Source organism: Myotis brandtii, unplaced genomic scaffold (genome assembly GCF_000412655.1).
Source record: "Myotis brandtii unplaced genomic scaffold, ASM41265v1 scaffold1067, whole genome shotgun sequence".
Lineage (NCBI taxonomy): Eukaryota > Metazoa > Chordata > Mammalia > Chiroptera > Vespertilionidae > Myotis > Myotis brandtii.
The window spans coordinates 959,520-983,878 of NW_005353618.1; the positions used below are offsets into that span (position 1 = coordinate 959,520).

The following is a 24,359-nucleotide window of genomic DNA, read 5'->3' on the forward strand; positions in this document are numbered from 1 at the left end:
ACTATTTTGTAAAGGACCAGATGAGGAGGAAGCCAATTCCTGTATAAATGTATAGACCAGCCGTGGGCAAACTACGGCCCGCGGGCCGGATCCGGCCCGTTTGAAATGAATAAAACTAAAAAAAAAAAAAAAAAGACCGTACCCTTTTATGTAATGATGTTTACTTTGAATTTATATTAGTTCACACAAACACTCCATCCATGCTTTTGTTCTGGCCCTCCGGTCCAGTTTAAGAACCCATTGTGGCCCTGGAGTCAAAAAGTTTGCCCACCCCTGGTATAGACTCTTAAGTGTTGTGCTAAAGGGAAGTCAGAGTAGATGACTGGTAGAAGTCTGGTAGATGAGCCCTTATCAGTTTGTATTAATTCAAAGGGCTGTACGCTATTTTTACAGGAAGAGGAAAGAATGATCCAGAGCCACGGAAGAACTGGGGTAAAACATTTGCCTAGTACAGTGGTCGGCAAACTGTGGCTCGCGAGCCACATGCGGCTCTTTGGCCCCTTGAGTGTGGCTCTTCCTAAGCCTTAGGAGTACCCTAATTAAGTTAATAACAATGTACCTACCTAAATAGTTTAAGGTAAAAAAATTTGGCTCTCAAAAGAAATTTCAATCGTTGTACTGTTGATATTTGGCTCTGTTGACTAATGAGTTTGCCGACCACTGGGCTATTAGATTGTCACTGCTGGAAAGTGTGTGGTTATTTTGAATGTGACTAAGTACAAACTAATGCTTGCCTCTTTTTAAATCCCTTTAGGAAAAATAGAAATGAAGGTACATATGCACACAAAATTTTGCCTCATTTGTTTGCTGACATTTATTTTTCATCATTGCAACCACTGCCATGAGCCACATGACCATGGTCCTGAGGAGCACCACAGACACCATCATGGACTGACCGAATCGGAGGCGAGCAAATTCTCAGAGCTGGATGCTGCCAAAAATGAGAAAAATTATTACATTGAAAAACTTTTTGACCGTTACGGTGAAAATGGAAGATTATCCTTTTTTGGTCTGGAGAAACTTTTAACAAACTTGGGCCTCGGAGAAATAAAAGTAGTTGAGATTAATCATGAGGATCTTGGCCATGATCATGTTTCTCACTTAGATATTTTGGCAGTTCAAGAGGGAAAGCATTTTCACTCACATAACCACCAGCATTCCCATAAGCATTTAAATTCAGAAAACCAAACTGTGACCAGTGTATCAACAAAAAGATACCGTAAGTGTGACCCAGAGAAAGAGACAGTTGAAGTGTCTGTCAAATCTGATGATAAACATACGCGCGACCGTAATCATCGGTTATGTCATCACCATTGTTTGCGTCATCACCTCGATCATAACACTACCCACCATTTTTCTAATGATTCCATTACTCACAGTGAGCGTGGGGAGACTAGCCATGAGCCTTCAACAGAGACCAATAAAACACAGGAACATTCTGAAAGTAAGCCACCCAAAGGAAAGAGGAAGAGAAAAGGGAAGAATGACGAAAATTCAGAGGTCATTACACCAGGTTTTCCCCCTAACCGTGATCAGGGTGAACAATACGAGCATAATCGGGTCCATAAACCTGATCGTGTACATAACCCAGGTCATTCTCATGGACATCTTCCAGAACATAATGGTCATGATCCTGGTCATGGGCACCAAGATCCTGATCCTGATAATGAAGGTGAACTTCGACACACTAGAAAGCGAGAAGCGCCACATGTTAAAAAAAGTGCAATTTATTCAGCTGCTAGTCACAAAGATCATAATGAAGATGACCGTCAACATGAGGTAAGTAGAAAAAGATGGTTGCTCCATAGTTCTTAGATAATTGTGGAGCATTTTAAGGTGAAAAGAGAAGTAACAGTGGAATAGTTAATCATATTAAAACATTTCTAGGTAATGTAAAAGAAACACGTTAAGGAAGTTAAATCAGATTAAATTTTTTATCCGGATTTTTACTTGCATTGTTTGTTCTCAAATTTGGGTTCTTAAAATCTAAATGTTTGAAGGTTGTTAGAAAATATACCCTTATATTCATTATTTTACTATCTTACGACTTTCTTAACTCCGCAAGTTAATTTTCATGTTGTCATTAGCTGGTTTCCAGATATTTGAAAATTGAAGCCTTTTTTGTTCAATCTTTTCTCTTGGGAAGTGACTAGACAGTTTCTTTTTTATGACTATTAACTTACTGAATTAATTATGGAATGGGTCCTAGTCATTGATATAGCTCCAAATCAGGTAGTTTGTGCATGTCGTAGGTTTCTTTTCTCAATGTCACTTTATGATAGGGTCTACTTGCTCATGATACAGTCTTTTCTCATGCCTTTGACAAATTTAGGGTGAATGCAAAAAGGTACAATAATAGGAAACTTCAAATTTTCATGATTTTTTTGAATAATTTCACATCAATTGATTCCTTCTTAGTTTTTTAAAGCTATATTAATCTTAAACACATTTATTTTTTGTTTTATGAAAGGTATATTAACACCTTTGTTTATTCTAATTTTTATCACTCTTAAGTTTAGAAAAAATTGAATTTATTGTTCATATGTATAAAAAGCAGCACCATATAATATAGAATATGATGGAATAAGACTTCATCCTTTGTTGTTTATGTCTTTACAATTTAAATATGTTTTGCATCTAAGTAAATATCTTTGTGTTTCTTCCCTGGAGAAGTCACCAGATAATTTATTTTTAGCAGTTATAAACACTGATAATCTTAGTTTACTTTTAAAGAATTATATTCATCTATTACTATGGATGATATCCTAGAATCTTTTGTTGTTAATAACTGGACGTTACTATTAATATTTACTTTTGTGTCAAACTTGTAGGGTCTGCATCATCAAACCTGATGCGTATTTTGAATTTTCTCAGGATTTATGGAAATATTGTATGCATTGTGTAGTACAGTTCCTTATGTTAAAACCTGGGAAGAATCATTGTTTGTTTGTATGTGTGTTCTGGGCTTGTTTTTTGTACCTAGGTAAAATCATAGGATGAGCTAGCACGTCAATAAACAAGTATGCTGCCTAAGTGGGTCTGTATGAAAAAGAGGCAGTACCATCTTTTTGCCTTAATTTTAGATACTTGTTTTCTGTACGATGGGTTCAAACTTGTTTGTCTTGTTTCCTGCTTTGTTTTGTTTTGCACTTAAAGTTCTAGTGGATGAAGCTGCCTTGTTCTCATCTTCCAGCTTTAGCATTGGGCTAGAATCCCCTTCAGCAGGGAAAAAGTCTGTCTTATACTAAAATACAAAGTTATTAAAGTAATTTAAGTTTATTTAACACTGTTTTACAAGTAAGAATCTTGAGTAATTAATAAATACACTTTGACTAGAGAAGTGATTGCCCCCACCCCCTTAAAAATCTTGAGATTACAGTTGTGAATCTCTCTTATCAGTGGCAATAGATCATTATCTTTCATGTGTTAGAATGGAAGAATGTTTAAAACCCATAAAAAGTCTTGGGTAATAAGTTGAATGTATCCCTATCATAAACTCCTAACCAAAAGCTTTATTTCTAATATATATATTGTATTACAAATTATTTTCAAATAATAATTAGAATATTTTCTTTATACAGTAAATTGTTTCTGCATAACCTTTCTAAAATACTCTTTAATTTGTTTTATCAATTTCCTTACAGTGTTTGAACGTCACTCAGTTGTTAAAATACTATGGTCATGGTGCCAACTCTCCAATCTCCGCTGATCTATTCACATACCTTTGCCCTGCATTGTTATATCAGATTGACAGCAGACTTTGTATTGAACATTTTGACAAACTTTTAGTTGAAGATTTAAGTAAGGATAAAAATACAGTTCCTGAAGATAAGGCAAATGTAGGGGCATCGGGTAAGAAAGATTTTTTTTTCTCCTCAACACAGTTTCTATTCTAATTTTTTTATGTAGTTGAATTAGAAAGTATTTCCAAATTACTGCCCTACTTTTGATGTCTTTCAATATGTTTTAACATGTACATTTAAAAGACTTGGGTAAGACAGGAGGCATGGTGGTATAGTGTGGCATTGCAGGGGAAGGATTTTGCTAGAGAACTAGATTAAAAAGGATACACAGGCTTGTGATAAGTGGGTCTTTCCTAACGGGCAAATGTAAAGAACGGGCCCTTAGTTAAAATTGTTTGTGTTCTAATTGCTTCACATTGAGCAGGGTGTGATGATTGTTTTTAAGGAAGTACAGAGGAAAGCCAGTGGGACCTAGAGGGTATTATACTAAGTGAAAAAAGCCAGTCAGGGGAAAGACAAGTACCATATGGTCTCAGGTATCGTGATTACCAGAAGGAAAGGAGGATGAGGGGGGACAGAAAAGGGTAAGGGGCGGGGATACCATTTGGTGATAGAAGGTGACTAGACTTTTGGTAGTGAACACACAATACAATATACAGATGATGTGTTATAGAATTGTATGCTTGAAACCTATATAATTTTGTTAACCAGTGTCACCCCAATAAATTCAATAAACTATATTTTAAAAGATAAACAGAAGCCTGTAATTGTAACCATTATGTTCTTAACCTGTGCTGTGCTCGACTGCTTCCTACTAAAAGGGTCCTTCAGTATGCTTTGCTAGAATATGACCGGGAGATAGAGAGTTCTATTTAGTTATACTTCGTAGTGTTTCAACAGGTGATGCAGTCAGACAGGACAGTGGTATAGAGGTAAATATTGGTGTACATATGTATTGCTGTAAGTATAGATTAGTAAGAAAAATGCAAGAATGGTCTTCTAGGTAGACAGGCTGGGTCCAGACTGGTGTGTTAGTAAAGGGAGACAAAGTGAGTCCATGCCCGGATTGGAGTGCTGATGTTTGGGTGGATAAAATAGGCCCCTCTCTGGCTTCCTGTTCCCTGATTGTGGTGGGGAGTAAGTACCTCGAGAGGCACCGTCTTTCAGGTGCTTCTCCATTTTCACTGTGACAGGAGAGAAGGGGGAGCTAGGCCTGAGATTATTGAACTTAAAACAAAAGTCATTTGTTCTTTACAGGGAAAACGGAGACTGACGAGATTGTCACATCTAGATTTAAAATTAATAGCCTTTTTTATTTTTAAGGCTTCGAAAAATTTTAATTTTGGCTTCCACATCCACTGTAGATTATGAATTAGAGTTTTCCATACTGTAATATTGGAATAATCTATATATTATAATAAGCTGCTGATAGATGCTTTACTAGTAATATTGAAAATTACAGCTTATTCAATCTGAAAAGCCTTAGAGGAAATTGTACTTGCTTTGGGAGACAAATACATTACTAATAGTGAATTTTGATCAGTTGTTTGCAGGTGGTTATTAGCATTGTCAGAAATGAAGATTGAATGAATTATGTCCTAATAGATGTTGATAATTGTAGAGAGAAGGCCCTGCTAGAAATTATTTTTAATGACTGCTGTACCATTAAGAAAGGTTAACTGGTTCTATATAAGTCTCCCATAGAGGCACAGCTACTACCTCATTAACTGTTCAAAGACTGCTGTAAACCCAGTATGCTATATACTGTGTACGCTAGAAATCGTTTGTTTCTCAAGATTGGCCCATTTAGTCATAGAGCTGACCCTAGCTTAATTGCCAAGGGGGTTGTGAATAGGTTGATAAGCATTTTCTGCCAATTAAAATGCTGAAACAGTGTAGAAAACTGCCATCTTGCGCATGCTTTGAACCAAGTTAATTAGAAAGTTTCCACAGATGAGCGCTTCTTTTTAAAAGAATGCATTTTCTCTCTAGATAATGAGAAAGGGAATTGGTGAATAACTAAGCTTGAAGACCTTTAACGTTTTAAGCGACCTAATTTGCAGAATAAGTGAAGCTTGTTTCAGACATTTAGCATTTTTTTTAATTGCAGTTGGTATCTTGGGTGCAAATAAAGGAAACATTTGGTAGTTGTATTTAATAGTTTATATATTCTTAGTTTGGTATACATTTTATAAAAGATGCTTCTTTAATGTGTTTTTTAAAAATTGATTTGAGAGAGAGACATCAATGTTGAGAGCGGAACATCGATTGGCTGCCTCCTACAGCCCTCTACAGGGGATCAGGCCCACCACCTGGGCATACGCCTTGACTGGGAATTGAACCGGTGACTCTTTGGTGCATGGGATGACACTCAACCAACTGAGCCATACCGGCCAGTTTTTATTTGTCTTTATTTTATACCAAATAAATTGTGATTTAAAAAGCACAGTAATTTGGTTAGAAATCAGAAGAATTTTATTACCCAAATTGCTTTTTTCAACACCTAGAAAATTATGATAGAGTTTACTTAAGCTTAAATGCAAATATTATTTCTAAAAAGTAAGGGTTTTTTGTGTGGTTTTTTTTGGTTGTTTTTTAGTTTTTTAAGTAAATTGTACAGAAAGCCAAATTGGAGGAAAGAGAGTTTGGAACGGGGTGTGGAGGAGAGATGATATCGAGGAAAGTAGAACTGAATTATCCTTGTACAAATAAGAAATGAGATACAGTAATAAGACTCTTCTGTATATTATGTGAATATATTTCCATTTGGGGCTAATATGTAGTTTCTTAAACTTTTTTTAAGAAAGATTTACAAAGGTTACAGTATATTAGGTACTTGATTTTCTTTAATGCTCCCAGGAGAGGTTTATAATCATTCAGTCTAGATGTTAAGAGGGACTCACAGCCTTAAATCATTTTAAGTCCCTTTTTCTGATAAGGTGGGCCACTGAGGATAATATTTATAATTTGCTCTGAGTTTCTTAATTCCTTTTTTAGGTATTTAAGTTAGTTATACTGTTATTTATTTTGTTCTGTTTTTAAGCATAACAGTGCCAAAATATAAAGCTTCTTAAAAAGTATAGTCTGGGTATGACTCATTTATCTTATGTTTATTCTTCTTGGGAGCTTTTTTGATTGATGTTTTTATACTAATGCTGACTGTCAATTTCTTTCCCACAGCATGGATTTGTGGTATCATTTCTGTCACTGTCATTAGCCTGCTTTCCTTGCTTGGTGTGATCTTGGTTCCCATCATTAACCAAGGATGCTTCAAATTCCTTCTCACATTCCTTGTGGCTCTGGCTGTAGGAACAATGAGTGGAGATGCCCTTCTTCATCTACTGCCCCATGTAAGAAATCCTTTTAAACTTAAAAAATAAAATAAAAATGAAAGTATTTAAGCTAAAAGGTTCTTTCATTAGCAAGCTCTAACACAAAAATCTAGTATTTGTGCTATTTTATTTGCTTAATAGGATAAATATTTTTTCCATTTGAGCAGTTTTAATAGCAATATTTTTTAAAATAAATTGAATCATTTTAAAATAGCAAAAAGACTGCTAATGTCAGTTTTATGTTCATCTGTCAGAATGTATACATGTCAAGTCACTACGATGCATACTTTAAATATCTTACTATTTTATAGGCCAATTATACCTCAGTAAAGGTAACTTAAAAAACCCCACACTTGCTCAACTGGAAGTTTTGAAAGTAAATACTTAAAAATCAAAGAGTGATAGACCTCTGTATCTGTATGCGTATAGCAGTGTGCTCCGGCACCTTTATTGAGCAGGAGTAGGCAGACCTGCTCAGTTAGTTAGCTACTACAGGCATGTCGCTCTTTACATCCAGGCCACTTTGCCTTTCGCCCGGCCTCCTCTTGGTTTCTAACATTTGGGTACACTCTAATGATAGGACCATGAGCCCACACTCCCAGTGCCTTGATTGTACCTTTCAAGGTCTGTTGCCACTTGAGAGTAGTTGATCCAGTATTATTATTTTGTGTCACATTATGAAAATAGTGGGCTCTTTCATTCCAAATGTAAATGACAGGTTTGAGTACTGTCTTATATATCCTCACCATCTGCCTTCTGGAGTGTGGGGAGACAGAATTGCATGTGTATGTTATGAATACCTCTTCTCTCTTCTGTACTGTGGTTGAGAATTCCAGATCTAGTCTAGAACAATGCATGACATTGTCTTTTTAAGAAATTAATTAATCTTTTTTTTTTAAATATATTTTATTGATTTTTTTTACAGAGAGGAAGGGAGAGGGATAGAGAGTTAGAAACATCGATGAGAGAGAAACATCGACCAGCTGCCTCCTGCATACCCCCTACTGGGGATGTGCCTGCAACCAAGGTACATGCCCTTGACTGGAATCGAACCTGGGACCTTTCAGTCCGCAGGCCGACGCTCTATCCACTGAGCCAAACCAGTTAGGGCAAATTAATTAATCTTAAAATTTAATATAAATTTTTTAAAGTTTATTTATTACAGGTTATTTACTTACTTTCCCCTTCATTTCCACCCTTGCTTGCCCTTTCTGACAGCCATCAGGAAAAGCAACAGTCTGTTTCAGAACTGGGCCTATAAGAACAGTTGAAGTGTGAGCAAAGTTTAACTGCTGTTTATTTTTTTCTTAAGAAGTGTTATTTAGATAAAGTTAATACCTTTTTGAATGATCTTACCTCTTTTGAGAGGTTTAGAAACTTCTGTTGACCACTACCATATGGGGAAAGAATACACATGTATTAAGCAAGGGAAATACTTAACAGTCCTTCTCTAATGTTTAAAGTTCTCTAAGATTAATATTGTGAAACGTGTACATTTCACAATTAAACATAACTTTATTAGCACACATATATTTATTTTTGCTAAAGTATTAAAAATAGAACATTAAGCATATATTCCAGTATATACTTCTGTATAATCAGTTTAAGAAAAAGTTAGATTACAGGGAGTCACAAGTAATCACCTGTTGGTGAATTCCTTTGTTTTCTTTTTACTGAATACTAGGCATTTATCTGGGTCATAGACAGAGGACCCATCGCTCCCTGTTTTCTTACTGCTGATATGGCTCTCTTACTCCTCTCAGCATTTGAGTTGGTGGTTTTGTTTTAGAGTTACCAGGAAATGTACTTTCATAGCATTTCAGTAGCATTTTAATTATTTGTTTCAAATTTTTCCTTATTCTTAATACCAGTCTCAGGGTGGACATGATCACAGTCACCAACATGCACACACGCATGGGCACGGCCATGGCCATTCGCATGGACACGAGCCCAAGAAGTTTCTGGAAGAATATGATGCTGTACTGAAAGGACTTGTCGCTCTAGGAGGCATTTACTTGTTATTTATCATTGAACACTGCCTTAGAATGTTTAAGCACTACAAACAGCAAAGAGTAAGTACTTTTTAGTTGTTTGCTTCACTTTCTGGAATGTAAAACTCAAAGACCATCATTTTCTGGCCATGTGTTTAATTATGGTGTTGGTGTGATTTAAGTCTCTGTTTTTTAATAGGTTATCTTCATAGTAATAAATGGCTTTGATCCTGGCCATTTTTTGTCATTACATTTATTTTGGCATTTATAATCAAGATATGGTAATCTCAGCTCATCTGCGTCACATCTTATTTAACTGAGTTTAAACAGGATGCAAAAGCTATTGGTTAGTTTATGCTCACAAAAATGCAAAAATATGTAAATACAAGCAAGTTTCATCAGTCTTCTTAGGTAATTTCAAGTCTAAGTGGCTTTTATTGTCATACACTTGAATGAAAATGTTTCAGACAGCATACTTCTTTATCAGAAAAGTCTTGCCAGTGGTAGAGTCCTAGAGGCATAAGACTTTATATTCAGGAAGCTTTGTAGGAAGGAAATAAGGGAAATGAAGGAAATGGTGATTCTTCTCAAGAGCAGCAAGCCACTTGGGAGATGACGCGAGGACTGTTGGTCACATACCCTGCTTGTCATGAACTGTCTGTGTTTCCTGTCACATTTATGAGAATAACACAAATATCCAAAGAATTTTCTCCCCAAGAAGGTAAGTTTGGGGTTACATTCACCATGATTATACCTCTCCCTGTTCAAGTTGATTCATGTGTGTATCTAAAGTTCTATCTTGAATATATCTCACTAACATGTTTGTGATACCAGTGCTGATTATCTTCAGTATCTGCTCTGTAAATCTAGAGGACATTTCTAGGAAGCTTTCCACACAAAAAGGATTAGAAAATGCTTACATTTTGTTAGTTAACTGCAAATATTCAAAAAAGGAAAAATACTTTCTTCTTCCTCAAGAACATTGGATAGTCGTGATCACCATCTAGGATACAACTAGGATACAGTCCACACCTAGGATATAACTTTTATGCTATTTTTATGTATATATTTTTGGTATATGTATGTGTTGTTTATAGATCTTCTTGAGACAAAATAAATAGTTTATAATAGAACTCTGCACTGGGAGACAGGGGGAGTGATTCTAGTTATTGCTCAGCCACAAGCTAGCTGTGAAACTATGGTTCGTTCATGATTTTCAGTTGCTATCTATGGGAAGTAAATCCTACTTCTCATTTTTATAACCTATTCCAAGTAGAATATGTTTAGTTTTAATTGCTATATTTCAGTAGGACACCATCATATTTATTTGCCTCCAGAGGAGGGGTGGTCAGGATGGCGTGCCAGGGAAGAATTATCTGAGGATGGTAAGGAACTGGGAAGGACCAACTAGAGCAAAGGGAGAGAGATTCCACAGCACGTGGTGTTTGAAGGTTGTGGAAGGTCATGGATGGAAGACTAGAATGTGGTGGAAGGGTGCCGAGTAAGAGTGGCTGGCGGGGAGTGAGTCGGCGAAGGCAATCACTGCCGATCATTCAGAGGAGAGGTGAGGTGGGCTTGAACCACAGTTATGGCATAAGGATTGGGGGAGAGGAGGTGGTTAAGAGAATTGTTAAAATGAAAGAATGAATAAGAAGACTTGATATTTGATTAGATGTAAGACTCACGAGAATTTAGAGTCCATCTCTGTAAGTACCTAATTTAGATCACAGTTACATATTGCAAACTATATAGAGTTTTAGAATTACTATGAAGCCTGAATTTTCTTCAGTTGTGTATACCTATTAACATCGAAGCAGCAGTTGGTATTTAATCTGTCTAAATTATTAGGGCCTGTATAATTTACAGAGAAGAACAAAATACACAAGTTTTCCTTTTTTATAGTTTAATCTTGATCTCAGTTTGAACTTAAATTTACCGGCAAAATGAAACACATTTATTTTTGTAAAGTAAACTAATGTAGGAGAACAGAGTCCCCAAAATATGGCAGCCTATTTGTAAATTTGAAATTGTGGGAGCCCTAGCTGGTTTGGCTCAGTGGATAGAGCGTTGGCCTGTGGACTGAAGGGAGCCAGGTTTGATTCCGGCCAAGGGCACATGCCCAGATTGTAGGCTGCATCCCCAGTGTGGGGCATGCAGGAGGCAGCCAATCAATGATTCCCTCTCATCTCTCCCTCCCTCTTCCTCTCTGAAATCAATAAAAATATATTAAAAGAAATTGTGGGAGGTAAAAAACGGAAGGTGCTCTTGGCAGAGAAGTATTGTGTCTATAATAAGGAGGTTTTCAAGTATATCCAGGAAAGGAATCTAGGCAGTAAGTCCGTACACGTCCTTTATGATAAACAGGACAACGCCTAATCTAAGGTGAGACACTGCTGTGCAGGCCTTTGGAAGAAAGGAGATGAGTGATACTCGAGTAGAACAGATACTTGATAGTCTGATAGAAAAGTCAGCTTTGGGAAGGGAGCATTCCGAGCATCAGTTCAGCAACACCCGGCGATGACTGGCTCAGGCCGGCTGAGCTTGAGGGGTGATTTGGCAAGTTTTTCGGAAAGTGGACAGTTAGAGACACAGCAGTTACAAGATCCCAGCTGCCGTTGGCTTTTTCTCCTTTACCCTCTCTCCCCCTCTCCTGGGCTTTTACTGTTGCTGGCTCCTCCTTCCTCTTCTTTAGTGACTCATGGCTGTTGTTCTCTCCTCTAGGATGTCTCGATATTATTATTATTTGAACATTGTCTGTTTCTCCTGTTTCTGTTACCTATTGCTATGAAGCAGAACAACCCAAACTTAATGGCTTATAGCAACAGGGATTTGGGCAGGGCCCAGCTGAGCAGTGTTTTTGCTTTACTTGGTGTCAGCTAGAGCCACTCGCTGCTACATTCACACTCCACTGCCTGCTGGGGCAGGTGAAGTCCAGGAATGCCTCCCTCCTCGTCTGTGTGCCTGCATCTCGGTCTCCTCTCACACCTCCCGCCGAGTCCAGACCGAGCTGCTCCAGAGCACGTGGCTGCTTCCCCGCCAAACAAAGTGCCAGCCAGGCTCTTTCAGACCAGTCCCCCTTCCCCCGGCCCAGCCTCACTTCCGCTATTCTGGTGAAGATACGGTAAAGGCCAGCCATAATTCAGGCAGGGGAATGTGCTGTACATTGTGCGGGTGGAGAAGAAGGCTGAGGCTGGGAGGGAAGACACTGATGGTGGCCATCGCTGAAGACTCTACTAGCCCGGACGGGCTTACCTCCCAGCGTTAGGAGACTGACCGTTTACAGCTGTAAACTGTCTAACATTCTTGTTATTTGTCTCTTATGTTCACATAGACTAGAAGTAGAACTTCAGGTTGCAAAGCCAACTATCTAACATACTTGTTATTTGTCTCTTAGGTTCACATAGACTAGAAGTAGAACTTCAGGTTGGAAGTGTTGTTAGTGGTAGCTATGTTGAAAAGGAGGCTATCTATATATATAAAAGGCTAATATGCAAAGTCAGGAGTTCGATCGCTCGCTATGACATGCGCTGACCACCACGGGGTGGCGTGGAATGAAGGAAGGCCCCACCAGCAGCTGGTTAAGGGAGGCCCTGGCTGGCAGCCAGAAGGCCCCAATCGGCCCTGATCGCCAGCCACGCCTAGCGACCCTACCTGTGCACAAATTTTGTGCACTGGGCCTCTAGTTTAGAGATAAGTTAGGACAATTCAAACCTAAACAATAAAATACAATAATTAGAATTTATTAGTAATTGAGAACAGATTAGATGAGAAACGAAACTTGTCTTTATCGCAAAGCTTAGGGTCAGTTACTTATAGGTCATTTTAATACATCACCTCATTTAATCCTCATAATCTATCATTTTCATTTTACAGATGAGTATTATATTTAACAAATTTAACAGTCTCAGAAGTTAATTGCAAATTTGGTATTTTAACTCAGGTTTGACTCTTCATTATGTCACAAGTAGGGAAATATGAGATTGCATTAATCACAGAATAAAATTCAAAGGAATAAGCATTAGTTTTTGGAATTTACTATTCCCATACATTATTAGATAAGAGAGATTACATATATTTCACATATTTCATTTGGGTTGTATATAATAATATAGTAGTGCGTATCCTTTTAACTTTGAATTAGATGAACTTGAACCTTTTAGTTGAGTATTCAAAAAACACACCAACATACAAATACAGCTGGATTTTTTATCTGGTTAGACCCCTTGATTAACTTGTAAAATTTTTTCTCACTTCTTTATCATATAATTTATGCCAGGAGTTAACACCAGTTATCCCCATAGATGTTAATAAGTGAATATTGTTGCTACTTGTGGCTGCAGATTTGATAATAATACCAGATTTTTTCCCAGGGGAAACAGAAGTGGTTTATGAAGCAGAACACAGAAGAATCGAGTATCGGAAGGAAGCTTTCAGACCACAAGATAAATAACACTCCAGACGCCGACTGGCTGCAGCTCAAGCCTCTTGCAGGTAGGTAGTAGTTCTAACGAGAAACTTTTAAAACATCACAATTGAAATATCGCTTCTAAACTGTGTGTTGCTTAATATTTCGTGTCTTTGTGGCTTCCCTAATTTTAATTTATAATTTAAATTTTCTTAATTGTGAGTTTGTCTTAATTGTGCTTTTGTTAGTTTTTTGGTTTGTTTCAGCCTTATTTGATCTCAGTTTGAACTTAAACAGGACAACACCTAATCTAAGGTGAGACACTATACCAGAAGTGGGAAAAATTAATTACATTACAGGGCAAAAACCCTATTGTACTTTACAGGAAAACAATGAAATGGACAAACAAAAAGGCTTTGTGAGTGGTAGGTTAGCATCATGTTACTTCTTGGCAAGGCAAGGTCTATGTGCCCTCGGCATGTGGAAGGAGGATCAGCCTTTGTGCTTAAAGGAGAGGGATCTCTGTGCTTGAGATCTCTGCGCACCCATCCTTCTGTTCTGTTGCCTGGTAGGTGTAATAGGTAGCTTACGATTTTTAGGGAAACCAAAACTTTTTTTAAAAAATATTTTTATTGATTTCAGAGAGGAAAGAAGAGGGAGAGAGAGTCAGAAACATCAATGATGAGAGAGAACCATTTATTAGCTGCCTCCTGCACACCCACTACTGGGGACCGAGACCACAACCCTGGCATGTGCCCTTGACTGGAACCGAACCCGGGATCCTTCAGTCCACAGGCTGATGCTCTGTCCACTGAGCCAAACCAGGCAGGGCGAAACCAAAACTTTTTAATCTAACATTCCCCCTTCCTGTTTCCCCTGAGTGTACCAGTGACTTTCTGCAGAAAAGAAGCAGCCTAGACCCCACTGGAGACTCGGCCCCAAAATAGAATTTGGGAGGTATGAGGATATTTGTCACATAATAAATAACTTGAAAACGAGGTCAGAGGTCAACCTCAATTTAAAAAACAAAACTTAACAGATGTTGTCATTTATATGAATTTCTGAACTTCAGTCTAGTGATGATTTGAGTAGTATTGTCAGTTAGGTGGAGCATTGAGAGATGCAAATGATTTACACTTTGTCTTTGTCTTCTTGCATGGCAAGAGGTTACAGTGGACAAACTTGAAGGTTTGTTCTTTCTCTGAAAACTTAGGAGTTTATTTTATTACCCGTAAACGCTACAGTAACTCGCACCTTTTGGTTTTCATCAGCTGTTCACGATGCACTCCTTAAGTCCCCAGCATCTCCAACCTTGCCAGCTCCTCCTCATTGTGCCAGCCATTGCTTTCGGTTCCTCCATCACCTGGTGCACCTTTTGGTCTTGTGTGTGTTCACATGTTTTAATTTATTTTACTTGTTTTTATATATTTATTTATTTAGTGAATTTTAAAGGACAGTCACTTAAGAAATGTTCATTACCTGCTGTTCTGTCTGGGTTTAAATGAGCAAATGTGCATTCATTTACCGGTTGATAAAGCATATCCTTTGCTATTATAAATGCAGGAACGGATGACTCGGTTGTTTCTGAAGATCGCCTTAATGAAACGGAACTGACAGATTTAGAAGGCCAACAAGAATCCCCTCCCAAAAATTACCTTTGTGTAGAAGAGGAGAAAATCATGGACCACTCTCACAGTGATGGGTTCCACACCATTGATGAGCATGCTCTCCATGCTGCTACACCCAACCACCACGACGAGAGTAAGACTGTGCTGAGGAAACACAGTCATCAGTGGCACCACAAACATTCTCATCATTCACACGGCCCCTGCCACTCTGGGTCGGACCTGAAGGAAACGGGAATAGCTAACATAGCCTGGATGGTGATCATGGGGGACGGCATCCACAACTTCAGCGACGGCTTAGCCATTGGTGAGTTCAGGGAGCCTGGGTTCCAGTGGGTCGTTCTCGAAGACCGTCCTCCACTATGTCGTTATTCATCTTAGGAACTATAAATTATAAAAGTTAAAATGTAGAGTTTATTATACATTACTTCGGTCACTTAATTTTTCTAAAGGCTATGTTAATATTTTTGATGAGTTTAGTTGGGGACATAAAGGTATAATTTCAGTAGGATTTTCTTTGAACATGTAAACAAATGTCCGTAATATGCTTCTTTGTGTGTGTGTGTGTGATTCATATCAGCGTCTTTATTTTAAATGCGTGGACACACTTTTTAAATTTATTTTTTATTGAATTTATTGAGGTTATAATATACTTCTTTAATAATTTTATTCAAGGCATTGTTACCATATTGAAAAAGCTACCTTAACATTGTATTTTCAAATACATTTACATTTACACATGCTCGAATGAGAAAAAATTAATTGAAATTTTGGATTTCATTTTTTTACATCTAAAAAGGTGAAGAAAAATTTTATGTTAAAAAATTCATTGTACCAGATTCAAATATATTATGTTAGAATTTTGCTAATGTAAACTGATACTACCAGTTTGGGAGGACAGTAAATGGGATTAATAGATGACTTTTGAGGTCCAGACTCTTAAATAATTATTCAGGAATATACTTTGGTATCTTTCAGAAAAGAGAGACTATATTTTTGAGTCCACAATGGCTGCCAATGTTTTACTAGTAGAATTAAACACATCTTTTACTAGAATTCGATTTTACTAATAGAATTAGATGTATTTGTACCTCTGGTCTCAGTCTTCAAGAGCCTCAGACAAATAATTCTTCGTACCATTTGTGCTCTAGACCAGAAAAGTTTGGATAAGAATACTAGCCATTTAACTATCTATAAATGAACTTACATGAGTTAAAATTGACCTTCCAACTACCGCTCAGAGATGGAAATACTGATAACATTACTACTTCCAAGCTGTTAGGGAGTTAAAAGTCCACACAAACTACAAACTTTAATTCAATAGGGAATATTTCTTTCACTAAGTAGCTCTTTTTCTGGTTAACACCTATTGAATCTCACTATCTGTTCAAAAACTAGAGTTTGTAAGATAAATGAGTCACTCATATATTATGACATTAGTTTAGAAAGGCAAGAGCGACTGCACCTGTCATTAATGAAAAAGGCAAAGCCGAAGATCCATCAGCGTCACTTACTACTTCCCTCCCTCCCCGCAGGAGCGGCTTTCAGCGCTGGGCTGACAGGAGGCATCAGCACGTCCATCGCTGTCTTCTGCCATGAGCTGCCACATGAGTTAGGTAATGTGACCTTTAAACTTTTACCTCGCTTCATCATCTCAGGCTTCTTCAGTGTTTAATGCATCCAAATGTCCTAAGTGTCAAAGCATAAAGAGTGGCTGATGGCAAAGTAGAGTGTCATCATTGTATAACTTTTGCTTAAAATTATATACATCTACCCTCTCATTCTGTGTTATCTAACCCCCTGCTGAGTGACATCATCCTGTGAGCACAGTTGGTGGGTGAATTATTGAAAATGTGGCCAGGAAATTCATAGAGGAAGAAGTTAAGGAGCTCTTTCTGTAAAGGAAGCTGAGAAAGGAAGGCCAGAGGAAATAAATGCTGGGAGAGAAGGAGATAAAAGCTGGTGTGAATCCAGGTCTCACCCGGGAGCGTGGAGTGTTCAGGATCAGTGGAGAGATGGAGGAGATAACATTAGATGGAAAACCGGAGAATCACAATTTTGAAGCCATTGGTAGAAGCTAATCTTCTTAGGTGTATTATCTTAAATTCCCCCAGTAATGTTGCAGGTATGTGGTTTGCAGCAGTTTCTTGGAACATGGAAAAACAATGGCTTGCACTAATTTCTTTGTTAACTTCATTAACAGATCATGCATTTTCAGTCATGTACGATCCCTTCTTAAGAGAAAGAAACAAGCCCCAGAATTCTACATATTACCTTGCATATACTAAGTGTTCAACAATTAAATGAATGTTTGTAACTAAAAAAACTTGATTATAGTTAGTAAAATTATTCATTTTGACTCTTTAGCTCCAAGACATTTCTTACAGAATTTTGCTCTTCTCTCTAAGCCAGCGATTTTCAACCTTTTTCATCTCATGGCACACATAAGCTAACTACTAAAATACTGTGGAACACCAGAAAAAAACATTTTGTTTTGGTTGATGTGACCAAAAACATAGGTGCAATTTTGATTCATTCACACAAACCCCCTCATGCTCTCCCTGTATAGTCACACCCCTTTCTCACCCCTGCTCCCTGGTGGCCATGGAATGTTCTCCATCACTATAGTTTTCTCTTTTTAGACTGTCATATAAATGGATTCAATATAACCTGTCATACTGTCTTTCAGCATCATGCCTTTGAGATTCACTCAAGTTTTTGCGTGTTATAAAGGTTTAATTTCATGAGTAAAAAATAAATTTTCATATTAAGATTCCCATTATTAAAGGTACTCTTTTTATGTCATTCTTCATTTTGTCTTTTATGGATGTTTTTCTAAATTTGTGTGTAATTTCTTGTGGTTTTAGAACTCCCCCATTCTGTCTTCACTGCAGGTGACTTTGCAGTCCTTCTGAAAGCAGGCATGACTGTGAAGCAGGCGATTGTGTACAACCTCCTCTCGGCCATGATGGCTTACATCGGCATGTTCATCGGCACTGCGGTGGGGCAGTACGCCAACAACATCACCCTCTGGATCTTCGCCGTCACTGCCGGCATGTTCCTCTACGTAGCCTTGGTGGACATGGTGAGATGGTTTCCATTTCCGTTGTTACGCTCAACCTGTAAATAGAACACGACTTCTAAAAGTGAGAGAAATCTTTGGATATGGTTTGAAAGACTAATTCTTCAAAACATACAACCCATTTTAAAGACATGTGATATCCTCAATAATCTGTAGGGAAAGATGTTTAAGTAGGAGCGTTCCTTCTTTGCAAACCAGTTGAGATGTTGAAGGTTTTTGACCACAGGTCAAAGTTACTCTTCAAAGTAATCGGTAGTATCTAGAGATATAACTACAGGATTATCATACGACTTTGAAGGCTGGGTAATATGGGGATGGAGGTGTTTTATGGTTAAGAAAATGGCAAACAAGAAAGAAAGACTGTACCTCTGAGGTAAGCCAGTCCTCTGCAGAAAATTATATTCCAAGGAATTTACGTTTGTGTGAGCTTTAGCCCTGAGGGCGCCACCTGCCACCTGCCACCTCTGCTCTACTGCTCTCTCTCTCATTCAGGCCACCAGCACCTTCTCCTTTTAGCTGTTCTCCCTGCTTTTGCCCCTGCCTCGTCCACTACACTCTCTACCAACACACCAGCTACGTGATCTTTTTCAGGGACCCTTCAGCGGTTAGACCGGGCCGCTGGTGTGCTTCCATCCTTCACGCGGTTTTCCGTCTGGTTCTGTGTAAGAGCTCTGAAGTTCTTGCTTGGACCTTCAAGGCGCGCTCTGTCCTCCTGAGCATTTCCATTCCCTCCCCGCCTCCACCCCATCTCCCCTCACCCCCAGGAAGCACACGCTGCCTCTTGCCAGTCACTCAGAGTTTGATGAAAATGCGTTATAGTTATTAGCATTGTGTTCAATAAAATCACTATTTTATCTGTAGCTATGCTTTAGTCATTAGTGTTCTTAAGTAGGAAAATGTAAAAAAAATATTTGAGCAGATTATTATACAGGATTTCTGGTAAATACCTGTTTTGTCTCAGCTTCCGGAAATGTTGCATGGTGACGGCGACAACGAAGAACATGGCTTTTGCCCCGTGGGGCAGTTCGTGCTGCAGAACTTGGGGCTGCTGTTCGGATTTGCCATCATGCTGGTGATCGCCCTCTATGAAGACAAAATTGTGTTTGACTTCCAGTTCTGACCATTCCGGCGACCACTGTTGATTACAGGAAGGCTACCGTGCAGCTTGGCACCTGTCCTTGTACCGTGTGTGCGTTGCTCCAAGAGAGGTCACTGGCTTGCACCGCTTACACGTTCCGAGATTCGAGCTGACTCGAGACTGGTGCTCTGTACTGTTCTCCCTGCGCAGAGGGGTCTTTTTAAAACATGTAAAGCTTGTGATATAGAAAGGAGAAAATGGGACTCCATGAAACAACGTTGGTATAGGATTAAGACTTCCACAAAAATAATCATATAAAACACTAAAGTAGTCTCTTTATTAGTAGAAACTTCTGTGGCTATGCAGAAATAGAAATTGAACCAAAAAAAATCACTTAAACTTTAAAATATTTTAAATGGACTTTGAACAGACTTTTCTTTGTGCTAAAAATGACTTGTAGTGTCCTTTAATTCAGCTACATACATACATGTGGTAACAGGGATCAACTTGACTTTGAGATTGCATACGTAGATTCTAGGGCCCAGAGGAGAGCTCAGGCCACAGTAGGGTGTGGATTTAGCATTGGGAAAAGTCCTTATTCTTGAATCTAGAGTTACTATTTTTGTATATATTTACATAGTGTTTAAACTCCCAGCCTAAACTACTGAAATGTGTGATTGTATGTTTGTGTGAGCTTCAGTTTAATGGAAGATTCATAATGGTTCTCTGTATTATTAATTATTATACTTGGTATTTGGGTGTTTTTGTTTTGTTTTTTAATTTTAGGGTTTTTTGGGGGGGGGAAGAGGGGTGGGTTAGGAGGTCGGAGCATGTGGTATAATGTAATTTTAGGGTTTTTTTGGGGGGGGGGATGAGGGGTGGGTTAGGAGGTCGGAGCATGTGGTATAATGTTTTTTATTATTAAAATTGTAATCCTCTAGAAAATTTCAGAGAAGTGAAGAATCCAAACATGGTCTAAATATTCAGTTTTCCTACTTTAACAGTACTAACTAGTTATTTGGGAAGTTTAAGTTCTAAATGTACGTATCGCTTTACCAGATGGCATTGGGACCATGCTGTCGCCGACAGTAAATCCAAATGTACCATGTCCATAATCCGTACATGGAGTGTTAAAGGAACAAAACAAAAATCGGTTATGAGGGTAATCCCCAGTGATACTGTGGCTGTCATAGTGCCACGTGACTTGGAAGATAGATTTAAATAACTCAGCTGAAGTCACTTGATCATTTTGTGCCAAGATGTGCTGTTGGTGCCTGATAGGGACTAGTCTCTTTTGTAGGCGCCCTGTTCTCCTACCGTGCATTGTGATCGACTTGTGAGAAGTGCGAGCTGTGTCTATTCGGAATTTTGACCTAATAATTTGTAGCCCAGCCAGATGCATGGAGCTTTCTGGTTCCACCCTGTGCCACATGGTCCTCATTTATTCCAGTTCAGCTGAGCTTAACTCTGGGCAGGCAGCTTTCTTTTCATCTGCTTGGCTCCGCATGTAGCGGCTCTAAAACTCTTACTGTACAAATACTGAAGAGCCAAACTCTTTCCATTCCATAGAACACTGTCACTCGGTCCTCCTCCTCCCCCCAGTTTCTTTCCTCCTGAACTTTACCACAGACACCAGAACTGAGAGCAGCGAGGCGCCCGGTATCAGGGGAGGCTGCCAGTGCTCCCTTCTGCTGCCAGCGAGGGAGCGAGGTGGTTTCCTCCTGGATGCCTGGATGTGCAGAGTGACTTCTGGCCTTCTCCCCGGTCTCCGGGAACGAGTAGGAGTTTTCTACATGGATTATTTTCAGCAGTGGGCACTGAATTAGGGCAGTTCTCATCTCATTGCTTGGCCCTTCAAGCAACTGAGCTAAAAGGTGCTGATATTTTATTTAGTACTGCCAAGTTCAAGTGATTCAAGTACCTTGCTTTCTGAACCATGCCAAGTTTATAGTTCATTGCTGGGTTTCTGTACCCAGGCAGCTTCTGCATTCCAGCACTGTTAGATCTGCTTATCTCAAAAATGTTTACGGAGAGCAGCAGCTGCCACATGCTCCCCACTGAAATGCCCAACGTAAAGCAAATAGGTTGTGCTGAAGTAGATGAAGTTTTATATTCTCTCAGACACGGTATTATCTTTATTTGCTAGATCTTTTTAACCTTTGAGGAGGGCTGGAACCGTGGCTGCTAGTATTTTGTTAGGGTTCCACCAGTGTTTAGTGTTCACGTCATTCTGATGCACAATTTCAAGTCTTACAGACAATCTGAATTCCACTACATTTCTGTTTGGCTCCAACATTCCATTGAGCGTGGCCAGCCTGCTTTAAGGTGTTTGTTGGAGGTCACTGCTGTTGCCCGTACGATGCTGTCACCGTGTGACATCCGTACGAAATCCGGTGTACCTCACATTGCATTCGACCAGCTGTGATTATGCTTAGAAGTGCTCTAGTAACTAGTGCAGTGTGGAGTTTCCCGTTAACAATACGTCAGTGGCTTAAATGTGATGATGGTCCTGCAAGGTGATACTTGCTAAAATATCTAAACTTTTTGTTGTTGTTATAACTGAATCATTTTTTTAAAAATTTATAAAGCTGACATGATCCAATGCTGTTTTTTTCATGGTCAACAGTGGTGTGTCATTTTATGTACGTTCCTAATGCCTGTGGAACTCCCAAAATAAAGACATTAAAAAAAGAGCAAAATGCCAGCGTGCTGTCTTTAGTCTAATCTTTATTCGAGGACATTTCTTTACACCCAAGATGAATCATCGTAAACAAAGCCTGCATTTGCACATTAACAAGTTTATAATTAAGTGTAACTTTAGACAGATTGACTGACACTAACTAGATTGTTTAAAAAGGAAAATATATTTCTACTGGATCATGTAAGGAGAGGAGCAGGGACGGGCGTCCTCCAGCTAGGCATTGAGCTGGCACAGCAGGGCCACGCCCCGCCCGATCCAGTGCTCCTTCGGGTGGTCGGAGGGCAGCGTCATGGCGATGACAAAGTTCGTGGAATGGCCCGTGGTGGACAGCGTCCCCCTCCGCTCGCTGGTCTTGTACACCGGCGCCACGTAGCTTGGTCGTTTGGGGATGTCTGTCCTCCGACAGGGCTTCAGCCACATCTGGAAGGAAGGGCGGAAACCTGAGTCACGGCTGTTGTATTTGAACAGAAGCACAGTAGTGTCAGAGAAGAGTTAGCTATGTCTGCAAACTTCTGTGGCCCAAATAGTTCTCTTGTCGGCAGCGCTGCCAGGGTCCAGCATTGCTTTAGAGCCCCCAGAACTATTCAGAACCAGTTCAGAAGCTACGTGAGAAAAAATCCGTAGTCATTTTCACCTCCGCTGTCTGTTGAAAAGCATGCTAACTATGCCTCACCTCTCCACCTTACTTACCTGGGGAGGACTTGGTGCTTCCACACAAGTCAGGTGTACTTTAAAAAGAGAAAACTGCCGCCATGGGTACTCAAAATCCTGCTGCCTTATTAATGAAGGCCATTCCCAAGATATTCGGGGGGGGGGGGGATTCTTATCAGTGATGGTGGAACCAGATCACTTCCCCATTTTAGGTAATTATTATTTTTAATCCTCACATGAGGACATGTTTTTTTTTGTGTGTTGCTGTTTTTTAAATTGGTTTTAGAGAGAAATACCAGTCGGTTGCCTCCCTCATGCACCCTGACCAGGGATCAACCTCCCAACGTGGGCATGTGGCCTGGCGGGGAATCGAACCCAGAACCCTGTGGTGCCCAGGACGGCGCTCCCACCCACTGAACCACAGGGCGTAGGTGGGTGTTTTAAAGTCACTAGTGTGTATATCAGGCAGATGCAATACACCCACATTACCTTTAGAGCCAGCCAAGTTCCTAGAATGTGATCGTTGTTGAACCTCACCAACCTCAAAGCAGGACTGGGGGCAAATTGACCTCTGAATGTGGAGACAGAACCAACTGATCATAAGGTTGAACGTTTTAGAATTTATTTGAATTCGTTTCTCTGTGGGAGTAATAGCAGCAACCCTCCGAGGGGATAAGGCTTGACCCCATTATCCCGAGTTCTCAGGTTTCTGGGGTCAAATTATAAGCTGTAGGGAGGAGCTAATCAGGATGCTAGTCTTTCCCCCACGTAACTGTGGGATCCAGATTCTTCCGAGGGGGATTCACAGAACAGTGTTTCAGACCCAGTTAAGTGTAAGGACTTGCGGCACTCCAGGTGGATGTGTTTCATTTCAACCAAGAGTGGATTTTCTTTTTTTGTGTTTTTTGTTGTTGTTGTTAATCCTCCCCTGAGGATATTTCCCCATTGATCTTTTAGGGAGAGTGGGAAAGACAGAGAGAAACATCAATGTGAGAGAAACAAATCGATTGGTTGCCTCCTGCATGCACCCAGACCAGAGCCCGGGCCGGGGAGGAGCCTGCAACCAAGGTACATGCCCTTGACCGGAATTGAACCCGGGACTCTTCGGTCCACGGGCCGACGCTCTCTGCACTCAGCCAAACCAGCCAGGGCAAGAGTGGATTTTCTTAATGAGAACTTGTCTCACTCAGTAACTTCCTATTTGGGAGAATCACCCACTTATAAATTCCTTCTCCTAGTCCAGTGATGGCGAACCTATGACACGCCTGTCAGAGGTGACACGCGAACTCATTTTTTTGGGTTGATTTTTCTTTGTTAAATGGCATTTAAATATATAAAATAAATATCAAAAATGTAAGTCTTTGTTTTACTATGGTTGCAAAGATCAAAAAATTTCTATATGTGACACGGCACCAGAGTTAAGTTAGGGTTTTTCAAAATGCTGACACGCCGAGCTCAAAAGGTTCGCCATCACTGTGACCTAGTCACTGCAACTACTTAAGCTTTTCCGTGGGAAAGGGGAAAAAATCCGATACCAATCAGCTCCTGACATTGCACACCTGCCCTGTGACGTTCAGCTCGGTCTCCCTCTGGAACTTGCTCTGCCCACAGTGCCCTCGTGTGTGGCAGGTCTCCTGCCGCTGGCTGCCAGCTGGTCCCTCTCCGCCTGTCAGCTGCCGGAAGGGTTGCTGCCTGTCTGGGCTGGTCCCAGTTTCCCATGAGCAATTCCTGCGAATCCACAGCCTCTGTTT

The 24,359-nt window shown here is 39.6% G+C and overlaps 2 protein-coding genes across 2 annotated transcripts in view; one reads left to right on the plus strand and one right to left on the minus strand.

The window, feature by feature from the left end:
- Window positions 1–667: 667 nt before the first annotated feature.
- On the plus strand, window positions 668–19,920 carry SLC39A10 (solute carrier family 39 (zinc transporter), member 10). The gene is made up of 9 exons (XM_014541207.1): window positions 668–1,779; window positions 3,645–3,852; window positions 6,924–7,093; window positions 8,947–9,147; window positions 13,437–13,557; window positions 15,035–15,403; window positions 16,632–16,712; window positions 17,991–18,181; window positions 19,140–19,920. The coding sequence occupies exons 1-9, from the start codon at window positions 766–768 to the stop codon at window positions 19,296–19,298; spliced, it is 2,514 nt and encodes an 837-aa protein (XP_014396693.1). The 5' UTR covers window positions 668–765; the 3' UTR covers window positions 19,299–19,920.
- Window positions 19,921–22,099: 2,179 nt separating this feature from the next.
- Window positions 22,100–24,359, minus strand: part of DNAH7 (dynein, axonemal, heavy chain 7) — a 151,931-nt gene continuing 149,671 nt past the window's right edge. Inside the window, exon 63 of the mRNA XM_014541221.1 lies at window positions 22,100–22,377. Within this exon, the coding sequence (XP_014396707.1) occupies window positions 22,171–22,377 (207 nt within the window). The 3' untranslated portion in view covers window positions 22,100–22,170. The remainder of the gene's footprint in view (window positions 22,378–24,359) is intronic.